The sequence below is a fragment of the Lepidochelys kempii genome, chromosome 9 (genome assembly GCF_965140265.1).
Source record: "Lepidochelys kempii isolate rLepKem1 chromosome 9, rLepKem1.hap2, whole genome shotgun sequence".
In the NCBI taxonomy this organism is placed as follows: Eukaryota; Metazoa; Chordata; order Testudines; family Cheloniidae; genus Lepidochelys; species Lepidochelys kempii.
In genome coordinates, this window is record NC_133264.1 from 83,014,402 (window position 1) to 83,035,644 (window position 21,243).

At 39.0% G+C, this 21,243-nt stretch overlaps 1 protein-coding gene and 1 non-coding gene across 4 annotated transcripts in view; both read right to left on the bottom strand.

Moving 5' to 3' along the window:
- The window catches only part of MAGT1 (magnesium transporter 1), a 28,324-nt gene extending 9,086 nt beyond the window's left edge, over positions 1–19,238 (bottom strand). For 2 of the 3 annotated variants that reach the window (XM_073361142.1, XM_073361143.1), the window contains exons 1-8: positions 19,074–19,238; positions 17,701–17,870; positions 16,624–16,741; positions 14,580–14,720; positions 13,893–14,033; positions 12,637–12,726; positions 10,301–10,364; positions 7,523–7,597 (exon numbers count right to left, since the gene is read on the bottom strand). In XM_073361142.1, the coding sequence (XP_073217243.1) occupies positions 7,523–7,597; positions 10,301–10,364; positions 12,637–12,726; positions 13,893–14,033; positions 14,580–14,720; positions 16,624–16,741; positions 17,701–17,870; positions 19,074–19,163 (889 nt within the window). In that variant the 5' untranslated portion in view covers positions 19,164–19,238. Of the gene's footprint in view, positions 1–1,031; positions 2,924–4,333; positions 4,425–7,522; positions 7,598–10,300; positions 10,365–12,636; positions 12,727–13,892; positions 14,034–14,579; positions 14,721–16,623; positions 16,742–17,700; positions 17,871–19,073 lie in introns of those variants that run through there. The other variant, XM_073361141.1, reaches the window with a different exon arrangement.
- Positions 19,239–21,100: 1,862 nt separating this feature from the next.
- TRNAL-CAA (transfer RNA leucine (anticodon CAA)) lies at positions 21,101–21,218 on the bottom strand. Its single transcript has 2 exons — positions 21,181–21,218; positions 21,101–21,146 (listed from the first exon to the last, which is right to left on the bottom strand). It is a non-coding gene; the product is annotated as a tRNA-Leu (tRNA).
- Between the last annotated feature and the right edge of the window lie 25 nt (positions 21,219–21,243).

Genomic DNA, 21,243 nt, shown 5'->3' on the forward strand with positions numbered 1-21,243 from the left:
CCTAACTGTTCGATCCCTAAGCAGATCTCCTTGGCACAAAACAGGGACCTCACAGGTCTTTATTAGAGCACTTTGTTTGCTCTATTTTAATTCACCTTGTCTTCAAGTCTATGCATTGTATTTACAGTCTTGGTAGAGAAGACAGAGAAATGGTGTGAGACGTAAAACATTATCCCCATTTTATAAGTGGGGCACTCAGCCACAGAGATTAAGTGGCTTGCTCAAAGTCACAGAGCAGGAGAATCTAGATCTCTTGCCTGTAAGTCCACTGCCTTAACCATAAATGCCATCCTTCCTCTCTACCCACTAAAATGATCTGGTCCACAGGTTTCCTACAACTGCTTGAAAGCTAGTGAGTCATATAAACTATGTGCTCCTCTGAAGAGCCTATAAAAATGTACCTCGTGTATTTAAAACTATTACTAGAAACAAGCCTAACAACATAGTTAAAGCAACAAAGATTTTACCTTCTCAGAAACAGAGTCCTAAGTGGCTATGGTCTGAATAGCTTAGATATCATGACTATGTTCCCAATAGTTGAAGTTCAGCAAGTTTGAAAATAACAAATGGCAGCATTCGTGGAGTATTGATGAAAAAGCAACAGCTGAAGCAATTCATAATTGCATTGCAAACATCTTCAAAGTTCCAGCAGTCAGTGCTAGCTTGCTTCTTCCTAGACAAAATGCCATACTGCATAAGACCAGTAGCCCATCTAGCCCAATATCCTCTCTCAGGACACTGGCCAAATGCATCAGAGGGAATGTACAAGAAAATCCATAAGACCAAGATACAATTTCGTAGCCAGAAGAGTTGTTTTCTCCTAACACTGTTGTATTTTGGGACTATATTTTCTGTCCTAGTCCAGTAGGCCCCAGACAGTTTATCTGGTCATACTGCTGACAAAAAGTCTATTAGGTCAATATACTGGAGTGAGAAAAATTAACTTCACTTTCAAAAGGAATCACAACTTTCTATTTTATTAATAGAATATTTTATAATATATGTTTAAATTTCAGACGCAAGAACAAGGATCAGACTGTAAAACTTTTTATTGAAAGTTGTCCAAAATCCAGTCAATCATGTACTTATCTGTGCCACTAAGGCTCATCATTCTGAGCCATACAAAAACATCTCAAAATTTAAATTGAACCATTACCAAAAGACTAGATTAGTGTAGTTAAGGCACTTGAGATGTGAGTTAATTTAGTGAACTTGCATAACAGTTACATTCTAGTTTGAATGAAGCGGTTATTTCTCATGTACTCTTCAGTCTAAAGAAAACTTCCATAGCCCTTGCCCCTTTGGGACAGAGAAGAGGACAGGAGGTGAGAAATTACCTATTTATAACATCCTCCATGATAAAACTACCTCCAAGCATTTGTTCTGCCCTGCAGCAGGTAGCACTATCTAGTCAAGCTGAAAGAGTTCCCACTAGTATAGGTGCTGGAATTCCTAGTCATGGAATTTTAAGACTATTTGGGCTGAAGCACAAGAAGTCAAGTCTCCTCCTTCTTAGGGATGGGATGGAGAAGGAAGTGTCTCAGGGGCACACCATTTTCTGCTCTTATTTCCTCTAACAAGCAGAAAGCAGAAAGGGCTACTATAAAACTAAGAGAATCTCCACTGGGATAGTAATGTTTATCCTAGGATCATACCCGTATTCCCCCCACCCAATCTCCCTAGTAAGTAAGGCTGAAGGAAATTAGAACAAGTTAAAGGAGGTGGCAAGTTACAGTTCCAAGTGATACTGACTGAAAGTGCTTGCATGTCTGCTGGTTTGGCAGGACTATGAGAATATTTTTAAACCACATTTAGGATCCCTCTGCTTTATCAGCTGAAACTGGCTATCTTTTGGGCTATGTTTCAGATTAGTTTTTCAGAATCAACTATTTAGAATGAAGAAAAGGCTAAGAACATTCCTGATCTTGGGCTATGTAGACTGGACTCACTGTGCCAGCATTTATTGCATACAGGGGAGTTTCAGTCTTAGGCAGTCAGAGAGTCCTCACTGGCCAATTAGTAACAGGACAATGTGTTCAGAAGAGAAGGGGGGGATTTCCCAGACCTATCAGACAGCTCAGGATAGCAGAGACTGCAACAAATGGTGATAATTTTATTAAAAAAATATATCTTTTTGGTAATGGGGAGTGATGAGCATTGAGGGGAAAACTCAATATTAAACCACTCTACGTAACTTAATTCAAGATTCCACATGCATTCACCAGTGCTATATGTTGATGACTTTCCCTTACTCTATGGGGGTAATCAGTTGCACTGCATTGCAGTCAAATACAAGAGAGATTCAAGTTGAGGACTGTAAGATCTGCACATTTGCCACTAGAAGCTGGAGAGTGTTCCAGAAAAAAGGAAGAGGTTTCTAGGTACATGCTGAAATTGGCCCCTTCATTCATGAAAGGGTATGACTCAGGCATCAGAGTTATAAAAAAAGGGAAAGGAAAAATGCCAGCGAGAGTAGCAACAGGTAGACAGGAAAGAGAATGCAATTAAAAAAACAAAACAAAAAACATACCACCCCCCTCACCTATGAGAGAGCAGAAAACAATGAGGCAAACAAATTATCAAACTGAATGTAAGTACTGTTTCTAGTTATTTCAAAGAAACACTAGTAGTCCATAATCTAAGTTTTGAATTCCACTAGGTTTAAAGTAAAATGGTTTAACATGATGTAAAGCTTATGAAAAAAGACTGAATCTTAATACTCCATGTCACGTTCAGAGCATACTGCTTGTCATATTAAGGCACTACACATTTTCTTTGGTTCAGTGTTTAACTATCTCATTCGCTTTAAAGAGAGGTAGCATGAACCATACACATTTAGCTCTTCAGTTCCATTACACACAATTTCAGAGCTGATATCTTTCAAATGCTCCCAGCTTGTGGAATCCTTTAACTCATCAGGAAACTGCAACAAAACATAGGATATTTTTAAAAAAAGAACTGAATTAAAGTAAGAAATATTCCATTTAGTTTTCTAGACGGTTTCATTTAGAATGATTAGGGGCATATGGGAGAATGTAACATGACATGAAATGGTACAGCTGAGGTGGAAGTAGTTGGGGAGAAGTCCCTTTACAGCAAGTCCTATAGTAACTCATAAAGTTGATTGGCTCTGGAGGGAACCACATCCATACCTCCTGGGCTATAAAGTTGATTAACATACAAAGGTCATTGATTGTAGGAGAATTAAAAGCTGAAAACGTGGGGGTTCTGACAGTCTCCTTCCACATCAGTCACTAGAAAGAGCAGTGATCCAACTTTATCCATTGCTCTGGAAGCACGCCCTCATTAGTTCCAAAACACAATATGGATTTTAATAGAATTTTTTTTGAAAGAACGATTGCCCTGGCAGAAAGATGAAAATATCAGCCTACAGAAGCAAGGGCAAATCATAAACTAGCAATAGAAGAGGAGGTCAATGGGAGCTGGCTTCCTAACTCCCATTTGAACTTTTAAAAATTTTCCCCCAAAAGGATAAAATAGTTACAAATCAAAACCTGGTGTTATATAGAGTCCTATTGATTAGGACTTCAGCCCCTCAAAAACTGTACTAGATGCTCCATATAACAAATGCAGAGACACAGACAGCTTTGAAGATCTCAGCCCAAGAAATGTAGAACTCCAGGCAGAATTTGGGTTCCAAATCCCTTAAGCAGCTTTGAAAAAAATCTCATCTCTAATGAGGTAACGATTAAGAAAGAGGTGACTTGGAAAAAAAATATAGGAAAAAAGCTTTAAGGTCATCAAATGCTTCACTCCTATTACCGAATTTATGGCGAGTAATGACAATGGGGCATTAAAGATGTTTAATACTAAGTAATCTTTGGGTTCTTACTTACTCTATACCTGTCAGATTATAAAAAGTACCGTAGCACTTTTTCTTTTGTTTTGAATAGGATAGAGGAAACGGACTAAACTGTTGACCACAACAGGTAAAAGTTTCTGGTCATTACTGCAATCAATTCACTTTTACATCCTTAGTTTCACCAAAAAAAGGGTCTTCAGGACAGTTTGTTTTCCATTTTTCTTCTGAAGTGGACTTCAGGCAAAGTATTTTTTTTATAGTCACCCACTTTTGTCAAAAAACTATTGGGAAGGGAAACCCCAATCAGAATGAATGTAAGGTAACAGTTTATTGATTTTTAGTTACACTGTAAACCATGCAAGTAGCACCCCTATATTTTTATAAAATCTCAAAGTTTTAAGTCACTGTATGTTTATTTACTAGAATATTCTCTGTTCTAATCAATATAATATAGCTACATCAACACCTATGTATTAAAGCACAATAATTTAAACAGCAAAAAAGCCATACCTGTATGGGTAGCCATGGTATTTAGATCTGAAGACAGAGAGCAGCCAGCTGAAGAATAATACCACCAGGCCAACACCAGCTACACACATTACTGTAGATAAGCAACAGAGTGCAGAATAAAATGACCAGACAGGTAAGTCTACCCTGAAACCACCACTATGGATAGGGCTTTAAAAATGCTCAATAATAGCTAAATCTCCACCTGCTGCACTCAATGGGAATTTAACTGTGGATGTCAACAGGAGCAGGATTAGGCGATTGCTGAGTCCCTTTGAAAAAAATCCCACCCTGTGATGCTGGCAGACCAGGTGCCAGCTCTTGTCAAGGCTTTAGACCTCAGCAGAGCACTGACAAATTCACTGCTGGAAACCAGTCTGTTTTTTCCTGTGTGTTAGTATGGTTAAGAGGGTACTGAACTTACAACCAGGTGTTTAGACTTTATAAAATGCTTGTAAATTGCTGCATGCATTAATCTCACTTATAATATGTTTATCACACGCTATCAGGAAATATTTAAGTGTTTACTTTGCAACTGTAAAAAAAAAAAAGTTTGCTCTGAAACTCTGAGCCCAGTCAGGAGGGATCATCTCCTGTTTATCAAGAAGGCCTATCAAAACTAAATGGGCCATTGTGGGACACCAGAATACAAAGGCTTTGGCTATGTCTACACAGCACACCTTATAACGGTACGGCTGTGCTGCTGCAGCCTCGCTGTTGTAAGGTGTGCTGTGTGTGGCTCTCTAGCTCTCTCCCAGCGACAAAGTAAAATTACCCCCTATGAGGAGCGGTAGTTCTGTTGACAGGAGTGCAGCTCCCGACAACGAAGTGCTGTCCACAGCAGTGCTTTTTGTTGCTAAAACTTGTTCCCGAGGGGGGAGTAGGTGGGGGGGTGTTTCACACCCGAGTGACAAAAGTTTTAGCAACGAAAGTGCAGTGTAGACATAGTCTTTATTAATTGCCCCTTCCACTCTTGAAGAGGCTACATGCAAAAGGGCTCGTCCCATCAAAGCTTTTTATTCAGGAAGAAGAAAATACAACTAGCTGACAAGAACATTTTTCATCTCTTTTGCTGTTTGGACTCTCACAGGGCCAGAGCTATGAAACAGAAGCAGAGATCTGCAGGGTCAACCTGGGTTAGTCCTAAAAGACATTCAGAGCTGACATATTACAACAACTCTGTCACCTTTTGAAACTATACACTAACTCATTTGTTTATATGTGTTTGCCTGCTTTAATCTTGTAATAACTAACTCTCATTTCTCTTCTTAATTAATAAATTCTTAAATAGTTTACTATAGGATTGGCTACAAGCATTGTCTTTGGTGAGACGCAAGGTACAAATGGACTTGGGTAGCTGACTGGGGTCCTTTGGCTCCAGGAGTAACCCGAATACAGTATTGTGTGATCTTTGGTGTATAGCAACCACTTATCACTAAGTCCAGCTCGCCTGGGTGGCAAGATAGACTGGAATGCCCAATGTGACTGTGACTCCATGGTAAGACGTATAGTGCTTTAGGAGTTCACACTTGTTACTGGGTTGGTGATATCTAATTATAGAACATACAACCAGTTTGGGGCCTTTGCCCTACTTCTTGACAGTCTGCCTTGAGGTTGGCACTCATGGTAGCGGGCCACTCCAGACAGCGTGACACACCCTATATAGATAATGCAGATCCAGTATAGAAAAACAAGCCCCTCCATCTCTTTTAATTAACAAATATTACATAGCACTTATAAAAGTCCATATAACCCAGAATGCCTTTTTTTCTCTCTCTTGCACCTCACTAAGCTCCTCCACATGCTTCTGTAGAAACAGAAAGTTCACCTCTTTCAGGGTATACTATGCACAACAGTTCAACTGGGTAGAGGAAAGCATCTCTCACTCACACACACACGTACGTTGTGGAGCAGCAGAATAGGGGAAGGTAATTTCATCCCTAGGTTGGGAAGTAGCAGGGCAAAGGAGACAAAGGCTGGTGTCAATAACTCCCTGCTCCCATCCACAGGGCTGAGTGTGCAGAGGGAGTTTGAGCAGAATTAACTGTTGTAGATAAAGGAGAGGAGCTAGTGCACGGCCAAATAAGAGTTCTTGCACATTATAATATAGAAGGTTGTGGTTGGGTCAGCGTATACTTTTCTGCTGAACCAACCGTCATGAACTGTAGAGAAGGAAATGTGCAAAACATTTCTATAAAACAGACAACAGAGATGATATACAAGCATTTAAAAAAATCTGAAGGTGACAGTGTCCCTTTAAGAAGCAGCCTACAAATAAATGTTTGAGAACCTCTGTGATAAACCATAACTGCCACAATCTATTAGGTCAATAATCTGTGAACTGACAATAGACTGAAAGAACATTAGTCGTCTTTGTTACACGAACCAAATGTACATAATGTTACTTGAGGTGTACATGCTTTATCAGGTTCTAAAATAGAACTGTGGAATGTGACAAGGTAAAGGCACCCCAGTGTGTAAAGGATTAGCAGGTTGCTGCCTGTCACATTGCTATTCAGGATGAAGTATAAAAGGAAGGGGAAGGCGAGTCAAAGAAGAAAGCTGTATCTTCTCCCCTCCTGGCTGGTTAAAGCAAGGAAAGCCCCCGAGGAACTATTGCACAGTGTTTTCCAGCTGATTTGCTCTCTGCTTCATGATAATCTGTGCATAATAAACAAATAAACCCTGAGGAAAAGACTTTAAAAGGACTAAGGCCTGGAGCTTTATGTCCATTTCTTGGACGACGACTAATCTGGATTTTTAGTTAAAGGCCATTTTAGAAGATCAAATATATATTTGACAACCTGGAGCTACCCCAGTGCTCATCCCTCAATTATGAGTTTAATAGTTGAGCTTTTATTTTTTAGTAGTCTCTCACAGAGAAACGAGACAATAGCGAGACACTATCTTGCTTCTCTCCTCTGTGCTCCAAGTCCACTCCAACAATTGTATGAATAAAAGAGGGAATGTGAATTAACTTTGAATTTTATGGTTTTGCTAGATTTCAACAGTGAACGAAGAATTAAGTGCAGAGAACCTAAACACCTTGGGGCGGGGCGGAGGGGGGAGCTAATAAGAGTGCCAGCACTGTCGTAAACCATCACACTGGAAACATTTCCTGAATGCATCTTCCCTTGATGGAGATTCAATTAAGCAACAAAATGCACTGCTTGGATTAGAAGTAGTACTTACTTTTTCTTTTCCCCACCTCCATATCAGAGGTAGCAGCTTCATGCAGGAGTACCATTCCTAAAGTAACACCACCATCTGAAAAGCTGTTTAAGGCTAAACTGACAGAGACACCATGTACTTATTTTTAAATTTAATAAATCCAATCATAATCACATATGTGGCACATACAAAACTTATTAGAAAGATTAAAGACTCCCCAGCCAAGATAGACACTGTAGAAAAATTACAACTAACATGCAGTAATGGTATTATTATTCCAGGAAACACAGAAGAGCAAAAACCAGGAAAATGTAAGGGATCTGTTTAACTGCACTAGCTACAAATCATAATTGTTCTCAGCAAGCTTGCAACAAATACTACTTTTCCCTCAGAAAGAGGGAGGTATGAATTAAGACCTTGCCTCTAATTCATATTGCTCTACCTTGTTCACCTTCCCATTCCTGATGAGAAGTGATTCTCAAAAGCTTGTCCATGTTATTTAACTTCTGTTGGCCTAACAAGATGGTAGTTAATATATTTCTGTTTTTGTTTAATTTGACAGACTATAACAGGCACAAACAGCAAAGTCTGGACTTTTCTGTTATTCAGTTTGAACTATTATTCACCAGTAAAAATACTGCTAAAATTAAGGTAAGGATTTATAAGTTGGTTATGCTGTATTTGACCACAAGGAAATCTAACATAGTGAAACTCTTTTGACAACAAAACAGAACGCAAGCCCTACATTTGTTTAATTGCATTCTAGTATGTACATTTCAGGCCTAATCCTGCTCCCACTGAAAAAGAATGGGTTTTTATCATTGACTTATAGACCCTTCAATTCCAGTTGAAATGACTCTTCAGTTAGTGAAGCTACATGAAAAGAATGACTTAATTATGAAATGATACTACCAAATTGTGCCTTTTTTGAAGAGCTTTAATGATTAGAAAATTTGGTAGGTACATGGAGGGAGTGGAGACACAGACACACAAAATGAGAGCACTTTAAAGCCCCCAGTTTGTTTTAACATCTTGTCATTGCAATCTGCCCGACACCTCTTGATAGGTGGAATTTGACTAGATTCAGAACCAATAGAGGAGAGTAATAATAGCTAAAAAAGGAAAGAAATTCCCTCTGCCCCAAAACTGGTCTTTATGGCAACATTTTTGCCTCAAAAAATATCTCCCATGCTGTTCAATAAATGCACTGTCATTTGGAAACCCTTTCAAAACACAGTCACAAAACACTATCACCAGCTTAAAACAACCAGAATAAATCAAAAGTGCAGTGAAAGAAAACAAAGATTCCTGGTGCTTTGTATCAAACTTAACATTAATTTCTTCATTCACCTGAACTGACAAGTTATCATATATTGTGGCTACACTGTAATATTGTAAAGAGACAAAAGACTGAGCCTGTCATTTACTGAAATAAAAAGAGACTCTGGGGGGGAAGAAAAATAATTCACACAAAACCCATTTTGGAGCCTGATGAAACCGGATACCAGCTGAGAATTACAAGGTCAACTGTAGTTTTTTGTTTTGGTTTTAAAACTAGGAATGTGAAACAATGAGAAAGTTAATGCGATTTTAAGTTTTGTATCATTTATATAATGTGTACCTCCAAAATGCTTAGCAGAATTAAACTACAAAAAGGAAAGGAATTGGGGGTGGGTGAGTAGAAAAAAGGTAGACTGCATTTTCAGAGAAGAGCGCTTGAGGTGGAGACACCCTAGAAAGTCTGCTCCAGATGGCAACAGCTGTAATAGAGAGGCTCATGCACCAGTGACCTTACTACAGGAAAGGAAAGGTCTACAGGATGGCTGCGGTATATTATGGAGAGGTTAAAGGAAAAGGGAAGGGAATTTTGTACTAGATCTTAAAATGAACCAGTAGATGTGGAGCCAGTGCACTAGCTTGATGTTATTATGGTACATTTTCTGCTCTTTGTACTTTGAAAATGCAGGCAGGGGTATCTGAAGAGCGGGGACTTTGAGGCTGTAGAGAGGTTGTTGCTATAGAAAAGGCGAGGAGACAAACACCTGGACGAAGATTTCAGTAAGGAGATAAGGCAGTGGCATACAGAAGTGATGTGGAGGTCGGAATTGGTGGATTTACAGAAACACAAAAGATGCTTCAGGAGGAAAGTTCAGAAACAAGGACAACTAAGGTTACCGACAGTGGAAGGAAAAAAGTTGCACATCTGAGCTGAGGAAAAATAGGAGAGAGGAGTTGGATTGGAAGATATTCCTCTTGTCCAGAAGAAAAACTTTAAAAACATATGTGAAGGCAGTGGTGACAAAGCTATAAGTTTACTCTGTCAAGACAGGAAAACAAAAGGTGTAAAAGATTAGCATAATAGCTAAGGTTAAGATAATAATAGGAGAATTTAGAAGTATGCAGTAGCCCATGAATTAAGCATTTATGGGATTTCATTGGACAGGAAGTCTTAGTACAGAGGAAAGGCTCCACCAACAGAGAGAGAAAGGATGATTAGTTCTGCTTCCACTTACCTATTGCCAGACACCAACACAGGCTGTCTCAAAGAATGTCCATGGCTTCATTTAAGGACATACAAAGAGAACGATACCTAATCCTGTTGAATTGGCAGATTGTGGGCATAAGGAAATGTTAGCTGTTGACATATTATAAAGGCACTGCAAGGTTTTGGTCACCAATATCGGTATTATGTGATCAGTTTGAATCTTAGCAAACTACTCCTGTAGTGAGGGGAGAAGGTATAGGTTTGGCAGAAAATTAAATTGCCATCGGATATGTATATTTCATTATAAAGGATACTAAACAGTAGAACAATGTGTGTTTCAGCCACAAATTGGGCTTGGCTGCTTCCATGGATATAGTTCTGTAAAAGACAAAATTCAATTAAGAAAGAAACTTTGGAGCAGAGTTTAAAGTAATTCGTAATGGATATAAAATCTGGCCATTGAGAACGAGATAAACAGAAAGCAATAGCAAAACACAGGAAATGCAGATAAGAAAAATATTAAAAATGAAAATTATTTTCACTCAACGTGGCTTAGACAATAAAATATTAAGCATGGTTTGTTTGATATTAAAAGGTTGCAAACTGAACAGGTTAACAAACAGCTTAGACTATATGGAGAATAAAATTTTTACTGCTAGTCAGTTACATATGGAAAGCTTTGTGTATGCGGGGCTATGTTAGATCCAAGCACAACATTTTTGACAGCAGCTCAGCAATACTTTATAACACGCAGAGAATTAAAAAGGAACATGTGGTTTGAAAGTGTATGTGTCTGTCTGGGTAAAGATCATGATGTAATTTCACATTTTACTCACAAGTTAATTTAACGATCTGTGAAGCAGCATTCAGTTCAGTGTCAATACCTGGGGCACAGGCATCTCAAGAGATGTCATGTGCCCAGTACAACTGAGAAGCACTTGAGTTGCATCTTGCCTATCTGATATGCAAGGCAGAACTGAAGAGGACAAGACAGGCTGATATAACTTTTTAATAAGTCATAGGATTAAATTATTATAAAAGTTCAGTAAAACATTGCCAAAGAGAACAAAAGCATGTCTGAATACATACAAATAGAAATAATGGTTTTACGTACTAGTTACTGGGTATGTGGAGGAGGTGAGGAGAGAAGTTGTACATGTTAAAAAAAAAAAAAAAAAAAAAAAAGGAAGGCCAGGTTCCAGGAGGCAATAAAACGGTTTAACACAGAGAACCTGAAAGCAGCAGAAGAAAGTTGCTTAAAAGTCCAACTGCTGTCACTTCTCCCACTGCCCGGAGAGGTCTTAGTTTCATTTTTTAAAATGTGTGTATGGAAGTGAGAGTAGAGCAGCGGGGGGCATATGAGAGATGGAATTAAAATTTATGGAGACAAGACAAAGAAGGATGGATGGGCTTGAGATAAAAAAGTAGATTAAAAAAAAGCCAGTTCTGTTAAAATAATGTACCTCCAGAGTCTAAGCAGACAGTGCAACTGTTGCACTTCCTCTAAAATAGATTAGTAACAAGAATATATTCTAGAAGAAAGCGGTTAGCAAAATATCTATAAAATGTAATTCCAAGTTTGGAAGTAGAAAATAAAACAGGTATCATTTCTGACTCACCTAACACGTAACACGATCATTTGTACTTATCTACCCTAAATAATTTTTTTGTATCTTCCCTTAATTTTGATATGTCTACAGCAAGAAATGGAAGCCTCCTCTTAAAATGCAGCATACTTGAAACTAAGAAGTCCCTCAGCATTTAAAATGAATAAATGGAACTATAGACAATGGAGTTCCCTCTACAAAATTGGTTTTCCCTGCTCCTAATACAGGGTTCTGTCTAGACCATTCCCTTTTTAGTATTAGCTATTACATGCAATCTAGTCATGAATTAGAGTGATTTATCATACTGAGTTGAGCATGGCATGTCACCAGGCTGGTCAAAATGATCATTCTTAGTCTGATTAGTGACTACATTTCTAGTTTTATTTTTATGTATTTTATTGCACACAAGAGAAATAGCTACAAAAGACAAAACACTTAAACTGAATCAGACATTAAGCAGCCTTTGTTCTTGGATCATAGGGTTAATAGCACCATTCTTGTGGCATTGACACTAAATTATAAGGCACTACAGCAAACAGCAGTCTGGTTGTAATGAACTTCAAACCAATTTAGTATATACTGTCACATTTACTCTATGTTCTCTAAGTGCTAACAACTATGTAGTAAACTTGATTGGCAAATTCTGACTTCATTGCTTTGTGATAACATCCAAAATATTAATCACAATCCATAATAAAAAGGTCATGTTTCTTTGTCCTTCTTAGTCAAAAGAATGATAGGACCATATGTGGGTCCCTCTAAATCCATGCTGGAGCCCTGAGGAGCTTCCTGTTCTCACATCTTACTCTCGTGGCCCTTCTTTCATGATTCCTATATTTCTGGCAGAGGATAAACAGGTATTCCTTCTAAACCAGTTAATACAACTCCTCAAATTTGCCCACTGACTGCTCAAGAGCTCCTTCTGTAGTATTCCTACTCTTGCTGACACAGGAAGCGAGAAGTCAGAAACAAAACTCGCATCCTGGATTTTGTGTTTTTAACATGGATCTTTTCACTGTAATCCTACAAAGATAAAGACTTACCACTTGTCCTGTATGGGGATTCTTATGAGCATATGGTGGCCCTCTGATGTGATTCCACATTTGGCCTGATGTCATTGCTAGCACAAAACACTAGGAAGAAAGAAAGGAAGAACATAAGACAAATTGGTATGGACCTCATACGTCTCTCTATTCAGTTTTCATCTTTGCAATTCACTTCACCCAGGAATGTACAGATGTTGATGTTGCCTTATACAATGCATAGCACAATATCTATTCTTAACTGATAATGTTTCTCACAGTTTGAACTGAAAAGGTTGCAATCAAGTAGTACTACCAGACAACCATGAAGAAAAGCTACATGAACCTCATCTTCACTCTAACCAAAAGTATGGACTTTTCCTTCCAGAAGTCATGTTTTTCAAAAATCATCTGCACTCAAACTTGAAAGTCCGTGGCACAAATAACCCTTTATGTAAAATATGAATACTGTAGTAATATGATCTGCATTACACCGAACTCTTGGTCCCTGTGCTTCTGGATTTTGCCATTAAGATGAAAAGACTCTTTACAGTGTACTACGTTCTAGCCAAGATGTCCTCTCTTCTTAGAGGAACAATAAGCTCCCATTTCAAGGAACACTGGATGTGCCAAACTAGATCAGGCCACTGTCCCATCAAGTCTGGTATCAACTAATAGCAAACAAAACCACACCAAAGCCGTATAGCAAGGAAAGATTCTTTCCGATCTTCTGAATGCTATCAACATATGCCTTGATATATACCATTTGATTGACTGTATCTTGAATAACTTCAAACACTGTTGGTCAGCGCTTTTTATATACCCAGCACCTGTACCAATACTTAGGACTTTAAGCTGCAATTCCAGAGGCCGAATAGCAAATGTTTGAGTCTGAAGCCTGTATTTTAATATCCTGAAAAATGAGTTTTACTGAATTAGACTAGGGATAATCAGAGCCTAAGTATAAACTGGGTACAAAACTCATTTTAAATAAAATTCACACTAATAATCTGTGTGGAGGGATGTGGCATGTAGTCTGGCCTCATCTGTTTGGTTACAAATGCTCTCCTAAATTGCTCATGTTCAGCTTACTCTGAGGTCAGTAGGAGAATCTGGTTTATAATACACCCAGTTGACGGAAAAAGGTTATTTGTTTCACCACTAAATAGTTTCCCACGCAGGAGAGGTAACAAAGCAAATGCAATATTTCCTTCCCTTTCAATTCAATCTGGATCAAGTTGAAACAGGGAGAGGTTAAAAAAAGTATTTTTGCTTACCAAAGCAGCAAAAGCCCAGCCAGTTTTGTTATAGAGAAAATCCAGGTTGCTTCTCCGTAAGTACACAAGGCCACCAATGACTGCCAGCAGCAGACCCAACATCAAGGGACCAGCATAATTCGGAGGTCTTATCACTCGAATCTATGCAAGCAAACGGTTATCTTAAAAAAATTCTTTTTTAAAAAAAAACAGGATGAATATGGAGAAATAAAACCATACCAACGTACACAACACACCAACTTAATATTTCTTTAATAATTCTAACTGTAGTTCAGAAATGAATGCCTTTTATCTTTTGTTTCAATAATACATACTATAGAGCAAAATCTGTTAGGCCATATTTAATATTCTTCCTGTGATAATGATTTATTTCCATGGAGGTGGATGCTTTTACTGGTGGGTGAATCCACACAAGTTTGTAAAGGGATTTGGAATCATTCTAGGTGGAGAGCATTAAATAAATGTAAAATATTATAATGTGGCATATAAAACAAGTTGCCTGTTTTTAAGAGATACTTCATCTCCAAAGCTCAGCTAGACACAGCTGGGCTTAGGACCTGCTTTGAACAGTGTCACCGAGTAACCAATTAGAATAGATTTCCTTCCCCATTGTGTAGATCTGGCAAACAGACTCTCCATAGCTAGATTTACATCGCAGGAAGGAAATGAAAGTCCATCTGTACTTACATTGACATCAGTCCTATCAGCTATCCAACGAGCAAGCTGCTCGGCCGCAAAACCTCGCACTTGCAGCTCATATGTGTCACCCCTTTTAGGTTTCCCTTTAGCTGGGAAGTTTATGAAGGTTGGAGCCGAGTTCATGTTTAGCTGCATTAAAAAGATTAATAAATAAAAGTAGAAGTGAAGCATCAAGAATTAAAGTTATTTAGCCATTTAAACTTTTCTTATTTTATTGCACGTTTCTCATTCATGTTTTGTCCTGTAGCTTATTCACGTAATTAAACAGAAGGGCTATTCATAAAATAGATCTCATGGGTATTTCAACAAAAAATGGTATTGTAGCTTGAATGTTTTTTCTCATAAATGGTCTAGGATATGCAAAAATCCATGACACAAAATTATGTATACAGTACATTAGTCAGACACATTCTTCTTGAATGCTCCATACTTTCTTCTCTCTTTAGTATCGAGAATGTCCTGAGACACCCACAGTTATTCGATACCCAATGCTAACAATAATGCACATCTCAGAAAGCAGTTTGAGACTGGGTATTCTCCCATTAGGTTTAACACTGCACTGTTTAATTTCTAATATAAACAATATTCTCATGTCTTCAATACTGACGTCTGTGGTCAGCAAAGAACTCAAAGAAGGCTGTACAGTTAATACATGTACCTGAAATCAGCTGAGAGATAAAGCTCCTGAAAGTTGTCTATATGGTAAAGTACTATTCTTGCCCTTGCTTATAAAGGAAGGTTTTTTGAATCTTTGTATACAAGTATATCTATAAAGAAATCTATACAGTAGTGTCTAGAGTAAACGTATTGGCATCAAAAGATAATCGCATACATCTTAATGAATATTGATGAGCCTTCTCTTAATGTGTTCTAGCATATTTCTATAGCGAAGCAGCTATTTCTGTCATAAAAGACCTGCATAAAATTTCCAACAGCAGGGCTTCACCAAAATTTCACCGTGAGCCTAAACCTCAGATAGAGTGTAAACCTTTCAGTGACCCTGGACTGAATTATGCTTTCAGACTGAAACAATCATGGCACTCAAAGCTTGACAAATCAGCTACAAAATCTGATTTTCCTTTTGAGTTGCTTCAACATGAAACTGAAATCACAGTTTTATAAAGGTCCAACTGTAAATCTCCAAGATCAAGGTTTGATAATTCTCTGAAAACAAATTAACACAAACATAATGTACATTCTGGATCAAGTACTATCCTGAATAATCTGTATGATTGAGCTGCACAGGTTCCAAGTAACTTGAAAGAACGCAAGGAGGGTGGCATTTCTAGTTTCTTCTGAGGATTTTGCACTTCTTTCAAAAACAGATTTTGTGTGTTAAGAGACAGACCACAGATTGTTTGCCTATAACTAACATGTACTTTTATTTTTGGAAAAAATTAAGTGGACATTTTAAAGAGTAATTTACTGTGCATTCCTAGTAACTTGTCACATTTCTGAAAATCAGATGGACATGAAAATATTTTCAGTCAGTTAAAAAAAAAAAGAAATCAGTTTTCTGACACTGCTCCTTTAAATGGGACACCGAGTTTCTTAAAAATACCTTTATAACAAATTAAAGGTTCTTCCCTCTCCTATCACTGTTTAGAGTTAGAAGTCTTTTGCAAACTGCCATAAACATTTAAATTAGTTCCAGTATTTTACAAGTCACTGTAATTCCATTATTACACTGAATGGCATTACAAGAGTTAGACATAAAAGACTTAATCAGGTCATTCAGTCTATCACTCATACCTATTCAGCACTGTTACCTGCGTATTATTAGTAGTTTGGCCTATTAGTGCTACTGTCACATTAGCAAACAAATCTTGCATATTTCTCATGGATTGGAGGGTTGTTGTGGTTTTAAAAAAAAATCTGTGCAATTTCTATTTTGCAGCAGTTTCGTTACAGATTGGCCAGCATCCCTCATTATGGTAATACTGTACCATATCTTTTGTATTGTATATTTCTTTATCGCTACCCCCAGTTCTCCCCAAATAAAAATCACTTTAAAAAATGAAAGATATATTACCATCTGAAATACATCCGAGCCTTCATCAAAATCCACCATGGCAAAAAAAACCTTATTGGTAAATGCACTGGAGTATCGCCAGGAGTTTGCCAGAATCTGGTATTCTTCATCAGCTTGCCTGAAGAAAAAAACCAAAACAAAACATATAAAACCAGATGCTATACTCATGAGGCTATGTCAAAAACAGAGGGACCTGTGAACATCCTTCCAGCTCTAACATCTCACTGGAAGTAACATCTCTCAACCACACCAAAACTCCTTTCCAGTTAAGATTTTAAAACTAACAAGATGTGTCATGCTTCATTGCTCATTCCTCTGTTTTCAGCCTTGGGCACACAGAGTTTTTTGTTTTTAAGGTGTGGGGCAGATCTTCTGGACTGGTCAAGCTGCACTAGGCCCACCATCAGGAAGCAGGGCATATGAAAAACTGATGCTCAAGGCTGTTTTTCATTGTGCCCAGCTGCCTGTGCTTTAAGATGCTGCTGTGACAGCTGAAGATCATCAGAATGCAGCAGAATTCAAGGTATGCCCTCTTCCCCCAACATGCTTCTGTACATGGAAGTGACCCAGAGATTTCCCTGACTAGCCATTAAAGCCATCCTCAGAGTCCCTTTATATCTCTGGAGCAATACAAAGTGGCAGAAACAGAACCTAGGATCTGATACAGTATAAATGTAAATAAATACTCCAGATATGAGCAAAATCTCAAACTGCAAGGCTCAACAGCAAACTCTAAAAAAAGTGTTTAGCCATTCACTCAAAAAGATTAATGTTAACTCCTCCAAAAACTTCCCTTTTTCATTCTGCACAGCTGCAATTATTACAGCACAGAGATCAACACAGTTAATATGACTTTAGATAATCTGTGCATGTGCATATATAAGAGATTGCATTAGAAAAATACTATTACAGTTTATTGTGTCTTAGTAGCTCTCTCCCACTCTGAATGAAACTGCTCAAATTCAAGAAAAAGGTACTGCAAAGTAGGTCGGTACAGCTTTTACCCACTCAGAACATATGGCACCTTTTACAGTAACCATTAAATTTAAGTTCTTTAGAATTTAATTAAGTCCATACTTGCACACGGCACACTGTCTGTGAGGCTGAAGAGCAGTGAACATCACAACCACTGAGTAATTTCTTGGTGGTGCCTTTACAAGGCGACGAAACTTGTCTCCATTCATTCGGATAACAGCTCTTTTGCTGGCCCATTCCATCAGCTGGCTAACTTTTTCAGATAAAACCATCTAAAAAATAAAGTCAAAAATGTTTATTTTAAAAACTGGACTGACATTAAAAAGAGTCTTGTCTTTTGATCCTCTGAACCGTTAACAGTCTCATGGTGATATTTCAACAAGATGACTGAAATCCAAAAGAAAGCAAGACACACATTATGTGGTCAGGTTGAGAGAGTCCACAGTTTTTTATTATAACAATGTTCAATGGGAGTTCTGAGTGTTCAGTACTTCCAAAAAAAATCACGTCAAAAGCCAATGATCAGGCATTAATGTACCCAGAAAACAGATCCTAATATTGTCCAGTAATACTAAACAAGCCTACTGATTTAAATTAAATTATAGATTAGTTTTGGATCACTTCCTGTAACTTAAGAACATTACCTTGTTCAAAAAATAACTGTTCAGTTGCAATGATTTCTCTACTGGTGATACTGTTAATAGGCTCCATTCTCTTTAGCTAATCCAGACAAACCCATACACAAGTAGTGCAATCATTTTCACATATAAAAACACTTATCTGTATAAAGAAAAGGAGGACTTGTGGCACCTTAGAGACTAACCAATTTATTAGAGCATAAGCTTTCGTGAGCTACAGCTCACTTCATCGGATGCATATCGTGGAAACTGCAGCAGGCTTTATATATACACAGAGAATATGAAACAATACCTATTTCCACCCCACTGTCCTGCTGGTGGGAGGAGGTATTGGTTCATATTCTCTGTGTATATATAAAGCCTGCTGCAGTTTCCACGATATGCATCTGAGGAAGTGAGCTGTAGCTCACGAAAGCTTATGCTCTAATAAATTGGTTAGTCTCTAAGGTGCCACAAGTCCTCCTTTTCTTTTTGCGAATACAGACTAACACGGCTGTTACTCTGAAACTTATCTGTATGTAAGCTTGGACACATCTTAGTGACAGCAACTAAGTAAGGTCCACAATTCTTCCCTACCGATGACCGCAGATGACCTCGCCTCAGGCACGACCCGGCTCCCCACGCTGCTCCCCACAGGCGGGGGCCCGGCTCCCCACGCTGCCCCACTCCGGGCGGACGGCTCCCCACAGGCAGGGGCCCGGCTCCTCAAGGCTGGGCAGCTCAGGATATGGCCGGGCTCCCCCAGCGGAAGGTAGCCAGGCAGACTATGGCCCTTATAGCTCTGGGAATCCCAGGCCGGTTTCTCCCTCAGCCCAGCTGGTGGCGGGGGGCCCTCACCTCCTTCCGCTTCTGCCCTGCGGTCCAGGGTCCCTCGCAGGCCATCAGCACCACCAAGACCCCCAACATCAGCACCCGCCACGCCGCCATGTCCGCTGCTTCCACCGGCACCCGCCGCTGATTGGCCCTGCCGCTGACTCAAGCACTACTCTATTGGCCGAACAAGGCGGACAGACTACTTTCCATTCACGTCCTTGGCTCCAGCTCATTTTGTATTGGTCCAACGTCCTCATCCGTCAGCCAATCGTAACGAGGCAAGCTGTTGTCGTGCGATTGGTTGTTTGATGAATTGGGAGGAGTCGGTTCGGAGGGCCAAGGACTAGCGGAACTAGTAGTCGGATGGGCTGTGATAGGGACCGCAGGATCCAGGGCGGAGCTAAACTGGCCTGGGTGTTGGAGTGCGATGAGCTGAGGCAGCAGCGTCACTGCAGTTAAACAGTTGGAGTAAGGACAGCATTACAGCCAGGGCACAGGGCAGCATCAGCAATGCAGGGGGGGTGCCTCGTGGTACCGAGGTGTCCAGTCTGGCTTGCACATTATTCTAGGTGCTATTTCAGCTATTATTTGTCTGGGAGTCTCACCCGCAGCTCGCATTGCACTGACAGTCTTCTCCTGTCCTGTCACATTGTAAATGTGAATCTTAATGTGCTATCCTCGTGAAGCATTTTCAGCGTTACTGATGACTAACCTGTACTTCTCTTCAGCTAAAAGTCCGTTTTCCAGATTGCTTTCCTTGGCTTCCATTTTTCTGAGCACTGTCCATTACGTCTCTGGTTCTCCATTTCCAAGCTTCATTGCTCCACGGGTTATGGTGCAACTTTGAACTATTTGCCCCTGAAATTGTTACTATATTAACTACTAACCATGTTCTTCAGCGTCTATGAAAAGTCCATGAGATCTGAAGGCGCCGACCCTCTGAAGGCAGATGGGTCTGTTAATACACAGAAGACACTTTTATTATACATTTATACATTTTATTATACATTTATATTCGGTTAGACATAGGGTAGCAGGAGCAACCAACAGGATGGCTGGATGCCTCTGAAGAAATAGTGCATGCCGGGAGTATTATAATTAGGAAAATAATCTTTATAGTAGATCCTCAAATACCCCTCTCATGCAGCTACACAATCCTATATTCCTATTCTTGGTGTTTATTTTAAAGTATCATCTTGATCCGTCAAGTTTTATTTCTTGTATCCTGTCATACTTTGTGCAGATTTGGACCCTCGTGCTGTAACTGGGTCTGCCTAAGAAGACCCTTGCATGCAAGTGGAACCTCGTTGACCTAAGCAGAGCAGTTTCGCGGTTTGTCTCTTCATGGATCATAAAAACTGTCTGGAATATATCAGTATAGCTATAATAAATCAATATCGATAACATACATAGTTATATACGAATAGAGATTTCCGCTATACATACAGGAATGAACGTTCTTTGTATAAAGACAAGGCACTATCATGCATGCATCTATATCACTATCAAGAAAGAGATGGAATGTACTTCCATACCTATATCTTTCGATGTATGACATAGGTATGGATTTAAATTCTGTCTTTCTCGACATATTCTTACTGAGAGATTGTAATTCGGTATCCATTACATATGCAAGAGTTTACGTGATTTAAGTAATTAAATATGCACCTGTTTGTATAGATATAAACTGTGATCTTTCAATCATATAAACTACATGCTTAATTTTACTCATATGCACATGTATTTGTAAAATCAGAGCCACAGGGATTTTACATTATTAAGATCGATACATCAATGACCAAGTTAGATCATGCCTATGAATCAGTAAAGGCTTTCTCTGAATATATAGTGTAAATCCCTGTCTTTATTTAGTCATTTTTATAATGTAAGTCCCTATTTAATGGGCGCCACAATGTATATTGATATTGTGTAAATTCCTGTCTGCGTGAGGTGATCCTTACCCTGCCGCGTAGTAAAACGCTTCCTCGGGTGCTTATTACAGTTAAACTCGGTGTTTTACTCGCACAAATACCGAGAAATAAAAAAAAATGTGTCAGAAGTGGGATTCGAACCCACGCCTCCATACGGAGACCAGAACACCCAACCCTCGACAGAGGAAGGCACTTTAAGCCTTGAGTCTGGCGCCTTAGACCACTCGGCCATCCTGACACCGCTGTTAAAAAGGGCAGCTGGG